Source organism: Varroa jacobsoni, unplaced genomic scaffold (genome assembly GCF_002532875.2).
Source record: "Varroa jacobsoni isolate VJ856 unplaced genomic scaffold, vjacob_1.0 contig01784, whole genome shotgun sequence".
NCBI classification, from domain to species: domain Eukaryota; kingdom Metazoa; phylum Arthropoda; class Arachnida; order Mesostigmata; family Varroidae; genus Varroa; species Varroa jacobsoni.
The window spans coordinates 16,644-38,563 of NW_019214692.1; the positions used below are offsets into that span (position 1 = coordinate 16,644).

At 42.6% G+C, this 21,920-nt stretch overlaps 1 protein-coding gene and 2 long non-coding RNA genes across 9 annotated transcripts in view; 2 read left to right on the forward strand and 1 right to left on the reverse strand.

Annotated features, from left to right (window-relative positions):
• Positions 1-1,184: 1,184 nt before the first annotated feature.
• LOC111272211 (uncharacterized) lies at positions 1,185-9,362 on the reverse strand. Of its 5 annotated transcripts, none has more exons than XR_015315633.1 (5): positions 9,014-9,362; positions 5,861-6,011; positions 2,705-2,945; positions 2,442-2,540; positions 1,185-1,642 (listed from the first exon to the last, which is right to left on the reverse strand). It is a non-coding gene; the product is annotated as an uncharacterized LOC111272211 (long non-coding RNA). The 5 variants fall into 5 exon arrangements; XR_015315635.1 differs by lacking the exon at positions 9,014-9,362 and adding an exon at positions 6,508-7,114; XR_015315634.1 differs by lacking the exon at positions 9,014-9,362 and adding an exon at positions 6,503-7,114.
• LOC147751891 (uncharacterized) lies at positions 1,751-2,888 on the forward strand. Its single transcript, XR_015315630.1, has 2 exons — positions 1,751-2,121; positions 2,733-2,888. It is a non-coding gene; the product is annotated as an uncharacterized LOC147751891 (long non-coding RNA).
• The window catches only part of LOC111272210 (discs overgrown casein kinase 1), a 48,095-nt gene continuing 33,504 nt past the window's right edge, over positions 7,330-21,920 (forward strand). The window contains exons 1-2 of one of the 3 annotated variants that reach the window (XM_086973202.1): positions 7,330-7,742; positions 12,872-14,114. In XM_086973202.1, coding sequence (XP_086829328.1) covers positions 13,076-14,114 — 1,039 coding nt within the window. In that variant the 5' untranslated portion in view covers positions 7,330-7,742; positions 12,872-13,075. The remainder of the gene's footprint in view (positions 7,743-12,871; positions 14,115-21,920) is intronic. The other 2 variants (XM_086973201.1, XM_022853522.2) reach the window with 2 other exon arrangements.

Here is a 21,920-nt window from a genome sequence, read left to right on the forward strand (position 1 = left end):
AAATTGCCAAGTACGTTTTGTTGAAATACACTAAAATACACTAAATGGAAAATGATGGAGTTTTCGTTACAATGTTGATCCATTTAATACGGTACCGTTTACTGGAAACGATTATATAGACCGCAATTTAATTGCTATCTGCTTCATATGCAGCGAAAATTATATGTGAATTTCGAAAATTATGTGTCACAGCTTTTCATGCTACTATTCTTATGCTATTAGTTGTGTCAACTTAGAATTAAAATTTTGCTTAAGAGAATCGAATTAAAGACGTAAAGCGCTATTTTTGTTTTTCTTTCAGTGCCAACACTAATAATCAACTGCAAGCAAATATTTTAGGGTTGCGATTATTGGGGGTCTATTTTTCCCTTTTGTCCGATTCCGCAGATATTTACAGTTAGGCGATTTAGCCGAACTTCCTAGAAAAAATAATGCTTTTTGGCCACTTTTGAGCCTGAGGAGGAAGGCAGACCATGTTCAAGAGAGAACCTATTTTAAAATAGGTCAACGAGACCACCCGCTTGCCAGCTCTACTACTCTGCCGCTCACTATAATGCCCCCGTTACCAGAACCGCCATAGCCAGTAGGCCACAAATAATCTAAATGGATTCACGTCGCTTATTTTCGAAGCACGTTAAAGGTCGCACTACATAAGAGGCCAGACGCTTTTGTGAGTGAGTTCGGTTAACTAGGGAAACAGCAACTTTGGCCATTTGTGCACTGCCAGGTTTTGTACATGCAGTAATGAATTGCGATACAGGCACTTCTTTACTATATGTACGTTTCCGTTAATGTACAACTGTACATTATGACACGTGTGATAAGTAAAGCTGTACATTAAGACATTTTTCCAAAATGTCTTTATTATCTGATTTTTTTTTCTCTGCAAGATTGCACTAACAGATAGGCTCACCATTTGGGCTCATCTTGTATCGTACTGAATTTGTTGTGGGGTTAGATAAAAGCCGGTTCAATATTATACGTTTCCACTACGTATTTTGTTAAATACGTAGTAGAAACGTTTAGCTCACACTTTTTGCGCAGCGGAATATCATAAATATCATTCTGGCTCACTCCGTATACTCGCGAAACAGGGTTCTGAAGCAAAGATCTCAGGACTTTGTATTTTATATTTTTATAGTGTTTCATATTTTGCAAAAAATCCACTTTCAAAAAGGATAGTTATTGAAGCGTTATTTGTGAAGACGGCAGACTAATAACACGAGACTTGTGATCTTAGATATTTAAGCTTTTGAAGCCCTGTAGGAGAAACACTTTTCATTTCTAGTTTAGGTTTTAGGTCGAATTATGGGTCCAGTGTTTTGCATTTTCTGGAATGTAAAGGTACACCTACTCGCCCCATTGGCACTGTCATCGATATATGGGGTAACCGAGTTCATTAAAACATTGTCAACCATCACGCGAACTATTTAAAGCCTTGTAACAGAATAAAGATAAAAGTACAATTGTTATAGTAGAGGTAGAAAGGGATTACGTAAGCGATTCTTCGCTAGGATTTTCTAAAAGATCCATTTTATTGTCCAGATAGGTAGTACGGATTTATAAGCCTTACTGCTTGTATTGATCGCACTAGCGGCTGATAAAGCTACCTCCGCTTCTGTGCAAGTGAGCGGACTCGATCCTGAAAATTTCCAAGAAAACCTTCGTGAGAACGCAAGTCATGTCACACAGAAAAAGGCTTTTTTTGATTTCTGGACTGTGACATCTGTGAAATTTATAAAGCGTTATGTTGCATAGTCAGATAAAAGTCTACATCCTTCGTAGTACAGATACAAGAACCAACACACAACTGACAATGCACGTAACATTCCATCCAATAACGCCACCCCAACCTAACAAAGCCAAAAAATGCTAACTACATTTTAAAAATTTTTCATTGCCTGCTCGCTCTGATCGCATTTAAAGGGGCGGCCCTTCAAAACAGCGAGCGTCAGTCGCTTAGCATAGTCGCGAGTTGCAGGAAATTCGAAAATGACAATCGAATGCTCCGTAGATTCAAAGGTGAAGAAAGGCGATCGTCTGAATATGACCGTTCGCCGTTGGGGCTTCAATCGTCTCCGACTACATACCCTCACGATTTGGCAACAACAGTGGCAACAGGTTTGCTTTGCATTTGATATGACAAAATAACAGTTCATTGATAAAATATACGTGTCGGATAATTCTGAGCCACGCCGTTCGAGAAACGTTAGAAATCAGAAACATAATTGAAATGCTTATCTCTTTTTAATACGAGCATATTCGAGAGTGTTTTGCAACACCTTTAAATTGACATAATATGGCAAAATAGACAAATCTAAGCTTTTAGTATATAAACTTGGCATTCAATAAAATAAAATAGGCAATATTAGATTCTACGATTTGCAATACAAGAAATTCGCACGATCGATAGCGACCTCATAAATGCTGTTTACCGATACCTGTGAGAGTTTGAGGTTTGTCGTTTCGTCGCATTAACGGAGCCTTTGTGCTGCTCCCAGTTTTATATCTATCGCGACTATCGAAGGTCTTCTACATTCCTGCATGAATTTTCAGAGAGAATTAATAGATATATACACATACGAAATTTGTGTTTGTTTTCCATAAAGACACGCACTCGTACAAAAAGCCAAACGGACCGCTGAAATGACAATACTGGCCTATTACCTAGCAAACCATTCTATCACCCCATATCACTCCATACCTAAATAATTTTTGAAAAAATTTTGTAGGAGCCACGTCGAACAGAAACCAACCAGCGCGTCTTGCAAATGGGCACTGACGAAACAATCGGTCTGGAAGAACGCAACAGTTTCGCTTTACGTACGTTGGTGTCGTTAAGCATTATGCAGGCTATTTGGGGAAACTTGTCGATTTCGTTCAGCTAAGCCAGATACGTTTTGTACGCCTTTTTAGGTGGCGAACAATGACAAATTTCACTCTTTCTGAAATAATGACGTAACAAAAAATACGGACTTGATTCGGTAATTTTCAAAAAAAGTTTATGGGTTTAAATGTATGTATGCGTAAGTGCAAGTATGGCATCTCGACTTAAATACACTTCAGGAATTACTTCTGTGTTTGAATGCGTAAAATAAAAAACGTATCCTATTTGCTTCCTTCAGTAAATTCCATTTATTCGCTTCAATTAAAGGCTGGCCTAAAGGCTGAATCAAATTGGTTATGTTAATATATTAATATATTAACATAACCAATTTGATTCAGCCTTTATTTTATTTTATTTATTTTAGCAAATGTTGTTTTTTGCTACCGATATACCTAGAAATGTTTATAGCCGTTAATAAAGTTAAAATTTCGTGATCTGGCCGAAACAATAATAATCATAATAATAGTGTGGTTTGACCATAAGCTTCATAAGTTAAAAATTAAACAAGGGGCAATGAACAAAAACGGGCTTACGCCTATGGCTTTGCAATATCGTGGTGGAAAGATAAAGTTATATTTCCTGAAAAGCTTGGTTAGGATTAATGATCAATGGTTAATCCATAGGCTAATTGAAACTAATCAGTCGCAAACTTCACGATCTATTATATATCTTGTTATATTATTATGTACCGTAAGCATACGAAACAAAAACGAAATTAGGAATAATTATCATTAAAAAATGTAAACATGAAACATAATCCATGAAAATTCCAAAATTTAGTAATAATTTTGGTTAGTGAATTTTGGTATATATTAATATATTAAGTTAAAATGAATTAATCATGGTAGAGACAGCTTCCCCTATTTGTTCCTCGTCAAATTTATCTATAATCTATTATTAAGCCATTATCTTCAATAAGCTATCTCTCGTTCTGAACAGTCTAATAACACTCTGCGCGGCGCACCCTAAAATTTCACCGATTTAAAACTAGCTCTATTGCGCACAGCGATAACTTTCAAATAAAAAAAGACGCCTTCACGGGGTAGATAAATTTCTTCCGTGGCTTCTTCGTACGCTTGTCCGGCAGTGTTTTCAAGTTAACCAATGCCTAGCACATAGGCTCTTTTTCGACGCGATTGGAGTCGACGGCGGTACCAGCACCCAAACTTGCCAACAGTCGGAAGTACCCTTAGTTGTCGTGATAATGTTCGTACAGATAACAATTGTTCACTTGGCCTAACGAGGGTTAATATTCAGCTTCGAGCGGGAGAATCGTGGATCCTGGTCGATAAACGCAATTAAAGGAGACACAATGTCGTGGCATCTCCAGCACGCATCGCTGCCATCTGCGAACCCTCATAGCCCTAATCCATACCTCCTTGTCAGAAGAACAGCACGCCACTAATCGTTGCACGGTTTTGCTAATGTTTAGGCGACCCTGATAACAGGTTGGAACACTACGAAGACATCGACTGGTTTTGATAGCGTCGCCTGTGATTTTCCTGGACTACGTCAATATAGTATGGCTTCGTTAAAAGTGAACCTGTTGACTTTCGTTCTTCCCAGCAATATTCCTATTATTGCCCCCCATTGAAGACCGCGTAATCGATGTGTCATAATCAATGCACTGAGGGTGGTATTTCAGGTGGAAAACGGGTTGGCGATTCTGCATTATGATCTTTAAGTTTCCATACCAACATATTTAAGCCCCCAGCTCATCGATCTATATCTGCAATGTTTTCCAGGCTACAATAAACTACAGAGTTTTACGGATTACGCACGTACTTACTACAGTATCTGGATGATTGATCAATGGAAACTAACACTGTAAAGATAAAACTACCCGTATCATATATAAATAAATAACATCTATCAACGGCAGGTGGCTCATTGATTCGGGCGCGAATCTCACTATGCGCTCTAATCCTTAAAAAATAAAGTTGCTGTGATGCCTGGGCAGCTAATACCATATAAAACCTTCTATACACAACGCACAAATTTAGCTTTACCCCCCTAAAACATGGATGTGGGCTTACCGGTTTTAAATTCGCAATTTCAAATGTTGTCCATTAATAATAATGCAACGACTTCAAAAACATCTGGAAACAATGTCTATTATTTTGGTCGCTAATTGAAAATTACGATTCATAATGCGAGACGTCCAAACGTCAACCAACGAAAATTGGTACGCATTACGCTAAGTAACTGGCCTTCTATTAAGGTGACATTGATATTTTCTTTCCCTCGATTTGCCAAATTTGCCTGGCACATGTAAGGCTACAGATAATAACAGATCCATTCTAGCGACAGCTAAAGTTCTATTTCTTGAAACTAATCTTTGATCAGTTATCTACTGGAAAAAGGTTACGTCGTGATATTAGAGTCTTCTACGCATTATCGGAACATAATGTTTTCATGCTGTTCATTTGTCCGCTCGTCAACTTTTCCTGCCAAGGTTACGTATATTATTACATAACTAGTATACATTATTGCAGTAATTTTCCAAATTAAATATATTGCTAATTCATGTTCCTTTAAGCATTTTGTGAAAATACTTCTTAAGGTAATATATTTTCAAACACTTTTGAAATCGAAAATGAGACCCTAAGAAAGTTGTATAAATATGGAAACTTCTAGCAAGCTGTTGTTATTATTAGTGGTTGTGTTACTGTAATGATAACCTAATATATAGTATAAAAATATAATTAAATAATCTCGTTTTTTTTTTAACTATCTAGCTTATGTGATTTATTGATTCCGATTTAATAGTTGTAAATACGTTAATTATCAATTACAACGTGCATTTGGATGAAGCTTGTTAGCGTTATACTATCAGGGTGGATAATAATGGTTTCCATCATTTTTTAATAAATAGGAAACACGATTTTTTATGAGTATGATAAAAAGTTATATTCCCATCATTGCTCACGACTTTCATTTTTGTTGGATCTGGAAAGTTTCTGAGATACCTACGCTTCAAGGTTTTGTGTAAGTCCAAGAGACTTGAGGCGGTTAGCGACGGTACCGTGGCTGCAGCCCATCTTCTCGGCCAATGCTTAAGTTACTTGTCAACGGTCTCCATTCGACAGTCCCCTTAAATCGATCGGTCCGAGCGAGGAGCTTCCTGTAAGTCCCGGATACCATTTTCAAATTTACCAAACCACTCTTGAGCAATCTTTCCAACGATAGCGCCGTTAACGTACACAAGGTAAACGCCCCGGGACACCTCAGCAGCGTTTTGGCCTCGACGAAATTTTTTCTACTCTGAACACCCATCTTTTGAGTTGAAATTGCATTTTTCGACAATACTAATACAGCACGCTGACAAAGCCAGAAAAGCGCCTTTGAAGTATATCAGAAGAACATAGCAAATGAGAGGAAATGGGAAAAAGAAGCTCTTAAAGAAACGCAGGAACTTATTACCTAATTTGATATTTGACGCAAAGGTGTTATACAGGTCAAAAGAACGACCTCTACTGGTACATCATCATCAAATTTTTGAGTGAAATTATTCAGACACTTTTACATATACATTTGCATCGTAACAGGGTTATCATGGTAAATATCGACAGGTTCAAAGCATACAACAGCAAGTCGTGCAGGGAAAGATTGTACCCTACGTTTCGATTTCGCGCACGTTCCACGCTGTATGGCTACTGTGCAGTAATCAAGAAAAATCTTAAAAGGAAACCATTTGATTCTTATTCGTTATTCCAATCGAATCGTATGCTACTCTATCGGTGTGGGTATCGAATAGCAATTACAACCAACTGTAAATTGCATCAATGAAATGCAACGGCTTCCTATTAACTAAAATCCTGATTCAACGACGATAATATTGCTAATTTATTAAAACCAACTAACGACTTTTATTGTGTTCAAACTGCCTCAGTTTTCTTTATCTGCTCCCGCCATAGTTCTAGAACGCGTATTCGCCAACCCCACAAATGCTATTTCCGCCTATTCACCAACCGTCGAGGTCCGGTTAAAGCAGACGAAACAGGCTGAATGTTGTATTTTTGATATTCGGAGCTGCGTGTTTTACTAAAGTAATTTTTGGCCTCAACATATGAGCGCTGATCTAGTACCAACGTAAGAACCCCTACTGAAAAGCATATTCTTGCATAACTACTTGCTTAGTTTCCATTTTGGATTTTAGCTACATTTCCCTGTCGTAGCGAAACGTTCATATAAACTTTAAACCCTAACATCCAACAGTTGCTGCCAAAATCGCTATTTGTTAGCTGAGTTTCTGTCTAAGCGGCGGTGGCACGGCGAAGGTGATCGGCCACTGTGCTCTGTAATGCGGAGTCGAATCGCCCGGCGCCCGGTAGAGCTGGCTTGGTGTCGCCCCACAATGCATTCATCGGCCAGACGTAGCAGTCATCATCAGGTGCAGAATGATCATCATCATCTAGGAAGCAAATCTTGCGATTACTGCTGTTGAGGGTATAGGGCAGTGTTCGTGGGTATCGGTGGTGCGGTGCTGTGCTATTGCTCGCTGGTGATATGGTGTGGCCGTATTGGACTGCGGTGTTGCATTTCTGCCGTGCCGAATCGTAGACAGGGCAGGCCGTTACGCAGGCCGCCGTTCAACCGAGTGAGTGTGTGTGTGTGTAGAAGAGTTCGCCGAGCAGTAACTGCATCGTTCCCTGCCGCTGCCTGCCTAGTGACTAAGGGAATAGTATACTATGAAATAGAATATATAATTGGAATAGTGTAAGAAAGCTGTTATTGACGACGACAACGACGTCGTGGTGGCCAGGCCAGGCCAACCCGGCCGATCAGCCAGCGAGGCAGGCCAGTGAGTCTGCCTGTCTGTCCGTCCGCTTATCGCCACAACGCGACACAAAATGCGAGTTAGCCTTTTGTCCACTAATCACTGTTACAATACTGTTAATGGCTATAACTAGTGTTCTCAGATACGACTATTACATGTGCCACTCGCTACATGCGGGCCGTGCTGCTCGTGGTGCCAGCGTAATTTCCGTCATACAGCGGCTGTGTAAGCGGGCTGGCCAGTGTTCCCATATAATGTGCCTGTGAGCGTATTCCTCGTTGTGCATCTATAATACGCTACACTTGTACGACAAGCCCATAGTAGCTCTAAGAAATAATAAAGCTGTTGCTTTCTGATTGCCTATATATACCGATCCTTTTGATAGTGCTGTGGTGTGATATCGTATTTAATCGGTTTTTCCATCGTTCTGCTCTATTGATGCTCGGTTGTTGCCAACGCCATTAATAAGTCAGAGGACAAGCGGCTGGCTAAGCACAAGGGGGTTTGGGGGGAGGGGGGCTACTGGATGATGTTCTTCTTACGACAGCGGAGGCTGCTGAGAGCAGCTGGTGCCCGCTGGTTTTCCTACTCCACTATGGTGCAGTACATCTTCTCATTGTGCTGTAACATGTTGTAGCGACGCCAGGCTATTGATCACACAGCACAGGGGTCTGCTGTTGGCCTGTCTTCCCGTGCCATCTCCCCGTCCGACGGCGATCTCGACATCCAGCCAGCCGTCCTCAGTAACCTGTCTGCAGCCTGTGCCTGGTCAGGAAGAACGAGCCAATGAAAGACGAGTTCTCTAATGAACCCCTCAGCGCAGGATCCGCGATGACAAACACGGAACGTTCGCTTGCTACTGCACGGCTGCAAAAATCTATACCAGCTATTAGCATTGCTAACAGCTACAGCAATTGTAACAGCAGCGGTCGCAATGATACGACGAAATACATATTAGTGTTGCTGGGGCGTCTTCTAGCGACGACGCTAGATGAGTCGATGGACAGAACAGCCGACCATCTTCTCGATGCGACGTGAAGCGTTTATCATTTGAACAGCAAGTGGCAAAGGAAACAACAGCAATAACAATAACACGTTGTGGTACATCGGCAGTCCAATAGGCGTAATAGTCAACTCACTGTAGGCGGCTACACCGACCCTTCAGCGATTTCTACTAACGCCATTGCTAAAATCAGTGTGCTGGTAGCATATTATGCGAATACTAACAGGATTTTGAGTGCTAGCTGGATAGTGGCGACAGCCGAGCCATCATATCACGGTGGAATCAGCCAGTCATCCGGCCTTGGCCCTGATCCTAAAACGGTCAGACATCATGGACTACTTACAGTTAATGCTCAGCTTGCTATAACAACGATCCAATGTGGGCCGTTCGTTCGCCGTTGCGTTTTGAAGTTTTGCGCTCCAGTATTGCGCTATATAACTTGCGCGATAGTAACCGTCCTCAGCTTTTCTTGCGCGGTGGGACTCTTGCTTATCCGGTCTTGCTTATCGATTGAAGGAGGGGGCTTGCTGGCGACGTCAATGGACGTTGCTGGTTGAATGCTCGAGGAAAGCATATCCAGTGTTCCTTAGTTCGCTAGTCTACTGTGGATATAAGGGCTGTAGTGGAGCACCAACCTTTTGATTGGTAGTTGATTCGTTTGGGTGTTCTCTCACACGGATAATCAGCTGCATATGCCATCTATTTACTTCGTTATAATATAACGCAATTGACTTAAGAGAGTAGATTTAAGTGTGTTTTTTATTAGTTAAAACGCAACGTTTATCTAAGTCTAGTTGTTTTTATGTGAAGGGTACGTCTACTAACTACATGTTCGCGTTAATGCATTCGTGCGCTGAATGCGAATAACTGAAGGATGCGCGTACATTTGTCACCTGATATATCCGCTTCAACTGCTCGATCAGGTTTATTTCTTTGTTTGTCTACTTGACCAGTCCCTCTGGTGATCAGAGAAACAGCTCCTTCGACCCCCTACCAGCTTCTCTTGATCGGATGAAATCGCCAGCGCCCCCGCCTGCTACATACAGTGAAGCTGCGATCAACAGTGTGCGACTTTGGTTTCTAGTAAAGAGTTGTTGCTACTCTTCGTTTGAAAGTTAACTCAGCGCTAGTTAACACCACGTTTCACCTTTATTTATTGATAAGGAGAGTTCTGCGATATCCTTGCTTTGAGAGCCTCTGATAATCGTTTTTTCTCATTGGTGAATATTAGTCATCATTCTGGTGTTGATTTTGTTTGCGTTATTAAAACTGATCATTATGTGATCTATGTAGCAAATAGTCCTCTTGCTGCCAGTACTCCTATTGTTACCATAGCTGTTGGTTGTGTAACCCAATTTTTACTTTCCTCTGCGTGTTTTTATCTGTTGCTAGATCAATCGGATGGGATAGTTCGAGTCTGAGATGGTGCGATGCAAACAAATAATTTGATTACTAAAACAGCGCTCTTAATATCTTAGTAATAGTATGATTCGACGATACACGTTGTGGACGGTCGCGTTAATGATCAATGACGAGGGGGATCGCTAATACTGTGGTTCCTCCCGAACTTTTGTTCAGCATCAGCGGAATCCACCACTGTTGATACAGTACAGCAGCTGTGAGACACCAGCTACAAATGTGCTGTTCCCTATAGTTAAATTGGGCGTCGTTCCTACCCCCAACTTTATTCCGCCTCTCATAAAGCGACTTGACTTGCTATTCGTACGCTGCGTTGTCTGTTCCATGGCAATTTTAACAAGCAAAAAGCAAGAAATACCTTTCTGTGTGAAATACGGGATGGCTTTTAGTGGAGCGCAAGCATCCGTCTCTTGTATACGTGCAAACAATCACTGCTAATAGCGGATTAGATTGAGAAGCATAAATACTGTGATGCTGGTAATGGTGACAATGGATTCGTCGTTTCTAGTGTACGAGATAGGTTAGCCGAATAGAAAGAGAGTTTAACTTGACGGGCTGTGCATGCAACTTGAACGGTTGAAGTATGGTTTTCGCCGCATTTACAGTTGCGTAACTATCAAACCAATGGTCGAAGTCGACGTTGCATGATGCCCTTCTCCGATATGCCGGGCTGTGTGGATACAGCGAAACGAATAAGAGACACTAGATCTGTCTGTGTTTTGGCTGGCTGCTTACATACGCCGAACTTACGTCTGCCTGGTGCCTCTCTACTCGAAGCCGTCTCCGTCATCGCCGTCTCCCTGCTGTTTCGTTAAGCTGCTTATACAAGCAACTATAGTGGCTGTGCCTCGTATATGAAATTATTGTGATGGCATTGAGGAGAACATATGAGAAGGAGATCACTGGACGGATGGGGCGCTCCTCTGAAGCCGTCCCGTTTCAATCTCACCATCATCAACATAATCATCACATTAAGTAGTTCCTTAGTGCGGCCGAATAGCGGGGTGCCAGGGAATAGAGAAGAGTCTAACAATTTTTTGCTTGAGTTTATCCCGCGATACACACACGCTAGAAGACTCCACCCAGTATCGTAAACCAGTAATAAATTAAAAACCTAAATAGCAGTCGACACCGCTGCGAATGGCTCTCGTCCACTTAAATTGTTCGAGCTTCAAATCACAGAAAGCAGGCAACCTGTTCCTGTATACAATGCGTACAATTACTATAAGAAATTCCGTTGGTTTATGCCGTTCTAGAGGCCACCATCGTAATTAATGCTAGTGTATATTCGTAGACCGTGGAAATGTCTGCATCAGCACCTATCTCATACCACTGACTTGTGCTACTGTCACAGATGTTGACGGCAATTACTAATGTATGATGTGTGCACAGCACTCGCTCTTTCTTGCGTTATGCTACTTGTAGAAATTGGCCAGGTTCCGTTGCTGGTAATAGTGTACGGAGGAAGTATATGAAAAATTTTGTCTCATAAAGAACAACACGTGTGCAGGAGTATAACAACATCAATGATGTGACAAAGCACTAAAACCTTTTTCGATCGTATCTATCTAGTCGTGTGGTGGTCGTCATAATATAAACAAGGGAGCATGTGCCAGAAGCAAACGATAAACATAAACAAACAAAGTCAGATCGACTCGTTGTCAAGCTAAGCAGCCGACAGCGTTTGTTAATAGCGAGCACTTTTGTGCTCGCAAACAAACACTGCTCTCTCTGTGGTCTGATACTGAATGGAAATTAATAAAGATAATTTCGTTTTTTTTTAATCTTGGTCTTGTGCATACCTATTGTTTAGGCAAAATCACTTCTATAGGCTTATCTCATATTCATTACATCTAACCTCATGCCTTTCACTAAGATGACATGTGAGTGCGTCTAATGAAGCGTTTCATCGTAACGTTCATTGTAGCTACCGTAAAGTTCTGTGCAGATATGACACCTGGGACAATCGCTATCGACGCGAACTATCGCACTAGTCAGAGAATGCGTGAATTCAATCTAAGACGAAAGCGAAGAAAAACGGCTGCTAACGAAAAAGTCTCTAGCAGCAGGTTGGTGTATATATATACATATTAGCTGATGATGCAGGGTTGAAGGCGACCCCCAAAAACAGGGTCATGTTGTGGCCTTCATAGGCCGCGAGTGTCTGCTGTCAGCAGAGACAAGGCCAAGGTCGACTCGGGCTCATGACCTAGTCCAGCTGCAGCGTCCGCGGTTGCAATCGTCGGCGTAACCACATCAGGGTCATCGGCTATTGCTACAGGAGCTGGTTGATACGTTTATTGGGGCGACCGCAAAATGCCTCAGTTCCCGTTTGTGAACTGGATGTTAGGCAGCAAATGCATCACTTATCGTGCATGTAACGCATTGGGTTGCAAGTCGTTGTGATATATTTGTATTACGCTTTTATTCTGTTTATTGTTCTAATTTATTGTTAAGGGGACGGTTATTATAGGCTAAAACCTGCAGACAGGAAGCAGCCGCTTAATAACGAGTGTTTGAAGGGTTTCTGTTAGTATCAGTAAGACTATTTTATAGACAAATAGTCCCAAGTTGCGGAGAACTGTAGAAATTAATGATAATCGCAAAAAAAAGTTAACTATTATTAAGTAGTATGCTTTGTGATAAATCAAGGCAATCGAACGTAAAGTCTCACAGTTGCTCGCCGGACGTACAAGTTGACGCTTATAGGTAACTCCGAACTGTCGTTCCACATGTTTAGACGTAGATATCTAACTTACTTTGTTCAACTTGTGTGTTTCAGAGGGGGCCCCGCTTTTCGGCCGCTATCCGCCGTCACGCCTCGATCTTCGAGGCTAACTAACTGGCGGTAGCGAGCACTCTTCAAATTACAGCCACGACAACAACATAGGTTAAAACGATTACGATAAAATACAGCTAGCAGGTTGTTATCGCCCTGGGGCTGGGAGTGACCACGGTTAAAGCTGCAATACATTCATCTGTCACAATGGAATTACGAGTAGGAAACCGATATCGTCTGGGCCGAAAGATTGGGTCGGGTTCATTTGGTGATATCTACCTCGGGACGAACATTTCGACCGGCGAAGAGGTGGCAATTAAACTTGAATGTGTCAAAACGAAACATCCACAGCTCCATATTGAGAGTAAATTCTACAAAATGATGCAGGGCGGTGTTGGTATCCCACAGTTGAAGTGGTGCGGCACCGAAGGCGATTACAACGTCATGGTTATGCAGCTGCTCGGTCCATCACTTGAAGACCTCTTCAACTTCTGCAACCGAAAGTTTTCACTGAAGACGGTCTTATTGCTCGCGGATCAGCTGATCTCCCGGATCGAGTTTATCCACTCGAAGAACTTTATCCATCGCGACATTAAACCGGACAACTTTCTAATGGGTCTTGGAAAGAAAGGCAACGTTGTCTACATTATCGATTTTGGCTTAGCGAAAAAGTACCGTGATACGCGTACTCAGCAGCATATCGCCTACAAGGAAAACAAGAACTTGACGGGAACGGCTCGGTACGCGTCGATTAATACGCATCTCGGAATTGAGCAAAGTCGGAGAGACGATCTCGAGTCGCTCGGATACGTTCTTATGTACTTTAATCGTGGCTCGTTACCGTGGCAGGGTTTGCGCGCCGCCAATAAACGGCAAAAGTACGAGCGAATCTCAGAGAAGAAGATGTCCACGCCGATCGAGGAGCTGTGCAAACTGTCGCCGTCAGAGTTTACCACCTACCTAAGCTACTGCCGATCATTACGTTTCGACGAGCGACCAGACTATTCCTACCTGCGGCAGTTGCTTCGTAACCTGTTCCACCGGCAGGGCTTCACGTACGACTATGTGTTCGACTGGAACATGCTTAAGTTTGGCAGTACGCGTTATCCAGCGGACCCGAACGCGCTTACGCAACCAAGTCAGTCACCGCACGCTGCCGGCCATCCTGGACATCCCGGAGCACCGCCAATAACACAACCGCCGCAGGGGCTACAGCTGTCAAGACCTCTCGCCGCACCCATGAGCGGTGAGTCAATATTTATTATTAGTGTGTTTCATGCCTTTTCTGCGTCATTGTATTATACGATTTTTTTCTGTTTAAAACTGATGGAATGGAAAGAAAATGTATAAAAGTATGATGGTCGGGACAATATTTGGTTGGATTTTGTAAAAATTCACAGCAACCTCAAGGCTAAAAGGGCGACTAGGTATACTTATATGATCGTAAAATCCCGTAAGTGAACGTCCCGCAACGGTCAAATGATCAAGTATTAGCACGCGGGGTGGTCGTTAGTTCGAGGCCAGGCGTAGATTCAGTTCGTTTCGAGGTGAAGCCGTCTGAAGCAACGTCTAGGTAAAGCAGCGGACGTAGAACTTGAAACATTTAAGCCAATTACAGTAAGTACATTATATATTGTGGCTAAAAGCGGATGTCTTGTAATATTATACGTAGTTTCGATTCAATACATTTAGTCAGTGTTGGCGTCTCCTGACACACTTGCCACTATTTAGCACGGTAATTTCCCGTTATTGAATTCTAGTGGAGTTTTCATATGAAGATACTCGTAGTGCCTAGTGTCAAAGAAGAAGATCAACTACCAGTTTAGTGCTGAAGATCTTGTTTTTTTTTTTTTATAGATTACTTGCTTTAATCCAATTTCCTAGTAAACGAACCGCCGCCGATGATGGTGCGGGGCGAAAGCTATTCACAATGCTGTTAAATCGCACTGAGGATCGAATTATTAATGGCCATAAGTTGTTCCAATACGCAAACTGGATATCTGGGGGAGAAGAGGTCACGCCTTTGCGGTACCGCATTTTTTCGAATTGACAGTGACGCACGCTAAACTTAACTGCGGCACATGAAAAGATTTACATCTATGACTGACTTAATGTTGGACAAATGCATTTATTTATCGTGAAGGCACGCCAACATTGGAGGTTTGTGCAGTAAGTGCATAACTTGTAAGCGCTTAACTTGAGATACCGCGCCTTTTAAAACTACCTGGGCTTTCCCAAATGGATAAGAAAAACCAGTTTGTAACTCAATTGTGACAGTAGTATCATACATGGATAATTAGTGTATGCAATATTCTACATTGGAGGGCTCAACATGAAAATCGTTGGTTGCGGTTATTGTTGTCTGTAGCGTTCTCCATTGTTCAAGTTGCATTGAAGCTGGAGCTCATATCATCATAATAAACACTATCAAAGCTATTTGCTCGATTCCGCACTGTTTAATAGCGTTTGTACAAAAGTACTTCTAAGAGGTACTTATTTTTTTTTTATTATTTTTTATTTTTAAGTAAATTTTAGCGTGCGATGAATTATGTGAACACTCATAATTGGTTGTGATACAGCAGAGATTTCGCCGAACCTAGGATTCTCTACGACCCTCGCCCAAATCTAAGGAGTCGAAAATGTGCAAAATTGTTTCCTAAAAATCTCGTTTTTTGTTCGTAAAATTCTCTTAACGCGCTAACACGCGTTTACGACTTTCATAACATACTAAAAGTATATTTAAAATCTTAACGAAAGAGTAAAGAATAACAACGATTCCAGTTACTCCACCCGAAGTTCCGTGCATTATTGAAATCTTCCTTAATACCTGTCGTCTTCTAAGGCCGTCTGCCTACACATCGCTATCAGTGACCGCTTAAGGTCGAGACTTTCGCTATACAAGAGGCTTCACTTCTTATTTTTATTATGCCATTAAGCATTAGCAATATTTGGTTGTTTTCGCTCAATTTGGTAATTCCTAGAAAGTATCAAACTTTGGTGAAGCCTCAAAACCGAACATACTGTTCTCACATATTCGTTCGCCTTCCGCCTCACTTCGGCTGGATGACAACATGAAGGTTTACAAAGCTCGATCCTCCTACAGTGATCTCGTTTATCAGAGCGAGGATTCAACCACTTGTCGGGCGAGTTAAATGTGAGTCGATATTTCTGAAGCTATGCCGGGTTTCGGAGTAACCTTCAACCGGTACCGTTTAATAACGTCACACGACTTTTTTTTGAATTTTTATACTATGCTGGGAAAAGGAACTTCAACGGAGGCGTGGGAAAGCTAAGTATTCACCCTTGATTATGCATTCGATGAATATATTGTTGTTCCATGCGCATTTGCTTTATCAAACAGTGCCTTGTATGTTTGTGTCGCGGCGGAAATACACAGAGTTTCAAAGAAGTCCAAGTTTTCTTTTTATTTCTAAAAGAGGCTGAGTCTTACGAAATAATGCCAGGTTATAAACAGTCTTCCAAGGTAAATTTCTAGTGCAACATATTTAGTAAACTTCGATCGATAATGGGTAATAAACACCTCGCATTTGCATATAGTTCGAGCTCGTGTCTTTTAGGGGATCGTCAGCAAACGGGAAGCAAAATTGAATTGTTCGTAGTGGGTATCCATAGCGAGATGATTAGCTCTTATACGAGCAATGACAGAATGGCTTCCGTTCAGTGATGCAGCGTAGTCATCATTACCAAGGTAACCTTTTTTGCAGCTCCATCAGCCCAGAAGCTTCCTTGTTCTTTCTATAATCAGGCCCGTTATTGCTTTTGTTATCATCGATAGCGTAGCGTCTATGGAGCGTCTAGTTCACTAGGGTTTTCTTAATATAATGTTCTTCCTTGTAAATTCACATAAGTGAATATGAATTGACGTTGCTGAGACCTCTTATAGCTCAGCTACTATGCCAAAAGCCATTATGGTGCCATCTTTACGTTGCGTAGTTTACGGTCTTATAAGATGGTGGCGATAGGACAACAGCTTGTCCGTCAAATTTGAGTAATTACAGTCTATTTCATGCTAGATTTTTCGGAATTTAACTCTATTTTTGCGGTCACATTCGAGTTTAATCATTTCTTGTTTGATCCGCTTTCATGCGTTTACCACGTTTCCTATTGTCGGTAAGATAACTGGATATAAACGTATAATTCCACATTTTACGAAAGGTATATTTTTGTATTTTTGACAATAGTCGATTCGTTTGATACAGCCGTGTTACGGTCTGGAAGACGTTTGGGCTTATTCAATGGAAAAGCAGTTTGGTTGGAGAGCTCGAGGGGATTAAGGGACAACACGACCTGTTTGTTAGTCGCGAAACGTCGAGCTTGTGAAAGCTGTCTGTAACTAATGGACAACGATAATCGGTAGCATTCGGGTGTCCCTAACTGCAGAGTGAATTATAACTGGCTTAAAGACAAGACTACATAAAACAACGATTCATAAACATGGTGGCCACACAATATGGCCATTTTGCCACGAACATTGTAAAAATGTGTGTGCAATACGGTTATGGTGCAGATTTCAGTACATCGTATTCGTCTCGCTGTTTCACTTGTTTGGCTATTAGGTTTTGTTCTAATATGTTTTATGCACAACTAGACACGCGTTAGTACTGTCAGTTTTTAAAACATGTTAGACGCCACAGTTCTACAACAAATCAAACAGGGAACAAATATGCACATATCGACGGCACCGGCACTTGTTGGAATCACCAGCAACAACAACAAAGGCGACAATATTAACAATTTATTTCTAGAGAAGCCATTTATGTCAAACTTGCAGGTAAAGAATTTTTGCCCCCTTATTTTTTCCTTATCATGAGTAGCATTTAAGGAATCGAATACAACGACAGTTATTATCTGATCCTGAGCATTGTATGCTGTATTGTGTATTCTCAAATTTAGACGGTGTAGTAATAACAGTGGTCATTTTATTGTCTGTGTCTGGTAGTGGTACCGGATGAGATGCTCCTAATATGTATTTAAATGTAGTAGTAGAGGTTCATCTGGTAAAATACGTAAGAGCGGTGCCAGACGTAAGTATTTAGTAGTAATGAAATGAAATGGGCTTATCAGATATTGACCGATGCAAAGGATTCTCCAGTGCACCGAAAACTATAGGCGTGTGCCTGGATGTTTGCCTGCGTGTCCGTCTGTGTCGTTCTCAAACAACATCTATAACACCTCCACACATGGCTGTGTGTTATATAGGCATATACATACTAACCTCTTAGCTACTACTTAGATTAAGGTTCTATTATATTGATGCAGCGGTGCCGCTAGCAGCGATTTCGACCTGAGTCCTCTTTCAGCCGGTCAGCCATCCGCCACACTATTCAGTCTTCTACGTCTCTATATATGCCTACTTCCATCAGCCGCCAGCGTTGTAATAATACGGCACCAGGGGATTGTGTACTCGCAGTCAGGCGTTGTTGGGCACTCGGGCAGCGCTTCTGTAAAAACATCGTCGCCATTTGTGGTAGATATGGCAGATGCGTTTGCCACGACCTGATAAAACCGCCACCGTCGCTGCCAGCACAGACACCAGTTTCGACTACAGTGGCAATAAGAACGACAATATTAGCATTGATTCTAGCATTGATTGCAAATGCATTTCTACAGCGGTATACTTATATATATACGAGTGTTAACCAAGTAGACGATAGCGTAGAAAATGCCGGCATGGAACTGCATGCTGCAAGTTCTTAGTGTTGTCCTTGTGCGCGACCACTGTTGGTGGCGTTGGTGGGCGACGACTCATAACAAAAGAACCGCAACGCGGCGGTAACTGTTGAATAACGAAACAGCAACAGCAGCAGCAGCAACGAACTGTATATGCAAGCGAACTTCGCATTCTCTGTCGCGTCGTTTTACCAAGCCAGTTGAGGCGGAATCAGACCCAGCGAACGGCCCTGCCTGTGGATGACAATCTGCCGTGGTGGCAAGCTTCTTCGCAACAGGGGCAACAGCACCAAGCAACGTCAAATAGCCCCAAAACTTCATCTTCGCCAGATCATTAGGGATCATTGACCTCTTCTCTGTAAATGCATTCGGTAGGTTGTTAGAATGCGGCTTTACTCGAGAAGCACAGGACAGCTAACTGGGGATGAATAGACGATTAAATGTGCGCTTCTTCGGTGCGGTCCTCTTTGCTCGAGGTCCGTGCGCGACTTTGGACTGTCTCCGGCCACCGGCAACTGGGAATTGTTGACATCGGACTTACAACTGTTGCTATCACTACTAGCATTCGTTATGTCTCTTTTTGACTGCCTGGCGCATCTTGTTCCGCTGCGGTCTATCAGCTGACACATCGCCATGGTTATTGTTGCTTTTGTTGAATGTTGAGAAGTGCTGTGTGCGATGTTTGACGACGCTCTGTATACTGTCGCTTGTGTGAAGATATCCGTAGTTGGTGCACTATCTGTTGTCGTTGTTGCGAGTAGTAGATATCGGCTACTTGCTAACAATTCACTGGATTCTTCTGATAGTGGTGAGCGGTGATCGCCCGTTCTCTCACTGGGGACAACGTGAGCACTGAGAGAGCACCATCGTTCCAATGGTGTGCCGGATTTTTTGACGTTTCACGTCATGAAACGCGCCCATTTTAAGTTCGGTCTGGTACACAACGCTAAAGTTCGAAAGTTCTGACTAACCCTTAAGAGAGGACTGCGATCATAGGTGGGGTTGGCATCGTTCTCTTTTAACGGCTTGAATTTACTTCACAATCTATTACGTTCTGCGCTCTTAGCCTACCTAATCAATGTTGTGTAGGCGCAGCCAGCACAGTACGGAGCGCCGGGCTTTCTTTGGCTAACAATGTAGTTAACGCCTTCGAGTCCATTAAGTAGGCTGTGTCAACAAGTACATCTAAGCTGCGTCGGCTGAACTGGACATTGCGTTCGTTGCCTTGGGTAACGAAATACCGGTGGCCAGTGCGGCTATCTACCAAAAAGTGAATACTAATTCCTATTGAAGATATTCAGGGTGTCCCGCGACATTAGGCACGTGCTATAAAACTTCCTAAGTGGATCATAATGAGGACTCGAAATCATGAAGGCTCTATATACTGTTAGTGAGCTAGCAACAGTAGGTGTCCTATGTCCTCAAAAAAGACCTCAAATTAATATCATGAAATATTTATTGTTTTTAATGCCTCTGATCTGTTAGCATTCTTTATTTACTTTACGGTGCGGCAGTCAATAGGTCTAAAGTAAAAACATCTTACTGTTATCTACGTTTTCGTTTTTTTTTTGCTACAGTTACAATAACCCAACGCTTTTTGTTGTAAGTTTTTCATGTTTATCTCGTCATTTAGTTCGTAGCCTCCTCTTATTGCATATAGTTGGATAAACTCTGAGGAGTTCGCTACAAAGCTTTGCACTATAGAGTAGCGGTTTTCATTCAACTGCTGGCGCCGAAGCTGCTGTTATTTTCTGTAGTGTGTATTACCATGACGATGCAGTTCATGTGTTCTTCTATAGCTACCGGCCTATTAGTACGGCTCTAACTATCCTTGCCGCAGCGGCAGTAACGAAGTTGGCGTCAATGTCTGTATCCCCAATGACCAATGAAGATGGCAACCAATCAGTGACCAAGGACGACCCAGACGTAAGCGGCCTCATCTCCCGACATCAGAGCTGTTGCGGGAGTCGGAGACAAGATGGCGTACCAGTCTCCGTGTCCCGTTCCGTTTCTAGAAGCAACAAATCGATGCGACTAGCTTCAACTGATATCGTGACCACCGACACTACCGCAGCGACGACCATTATTACCGTGAGGCGACTGCTGTAGGAACTTCAGCAATAGTTGCAACGCCAGCAATAATAGTAGCTAATACTAAGATCGCACTACTGGTCGGTTTGGCGGACAGCTGAACCCAAAATGGAAAGAGCTCAGTAGCTGTATTTCGCCACTTTGCGCACTGATCTGCTTTGTTCGGTGGTTCCTGTCCGACTGTCGCTGACTGGCCGCGGCGGTAGTGGGTCGCTACAGCAACGTTCAACGCTTGAGTTTGGTCGCTGGTTTAGCTGGAATTGTGCTTGTGGTTATCGTCGTTTTGTTGTTCATGTGGTTGTTTTGCGGGGGAGGAAGGGGGAGGGAAGGCACTTGAATTGACTTGCGTAGACTTTAAATGTTTCCAATTAATTTTTAACAGCTGTTGGTTCATCATACAGACGGAGGGCAGCTAGGTAAACAGGCGTTGGCCACAGAGCACCAACGTCAGCATCGGGGCATTGAAGTAAAATGCAACCAGAATTATTCGAAGAGCACACCACTGTTGTGTCACATACGCCTGTTTATCTGTTCAGTTGAGAAGCTCTGACGCAATGTAATGCCACACTTCGGCCCTCCGTCGGCTGTCTATCCAAAGCGGTATTCCTTGCTTGTCGGTGTCTTCGGCCGCAGACCACATTGTCGCCGGCATTTGCAGCGGCCGGATCGAACCCATCCGTAGAATTGCAGAACGAGACCACTCTTCCTAGCGGTTCTTGACAGCAATTTGCAACTCGCAACTGCTTGAACTCCTGAAGCTGTCGATATCGAATCTGCTGCTACCGCAGTGCTCCAATGATGACAGCGACTGGTAGCTGATATCCGCTGCAATCCAGAATCGGTTATCATTATGTCGTAGGACGACTCCAGCTGATCGCAGACTGCTCACGGCGACTGTGTTGCGGCCAGCCGTATTATAGTGATGGCGAACGCAGCCTGCGGGTCTACTCATCCATTACAGTCCACCTGCAGCAGTTTTTATCTCGCATGTGACTTTGTCACAGCGCACCAGACGACGCCGATGATGCACCCGATGCAGCAGTTGCTATGTACACGAACAGCCTAGTAATGTCGACTAAGCAGAACGGACTATGTAGTATGACCTATAGTGAGACCAGAAAGCGAATGAGTAGCCGGCGCTCGTTTATTTGTTATTGTTTGACATTCTGATATTTCTTCTCGTTGTACCGTATGTATGTCCACCTGTGTGGTTCGTGGCCATATTGTTGTTGTCATCATTGCGATCTAAGGAGGCGCCGAAGAGGCTTTT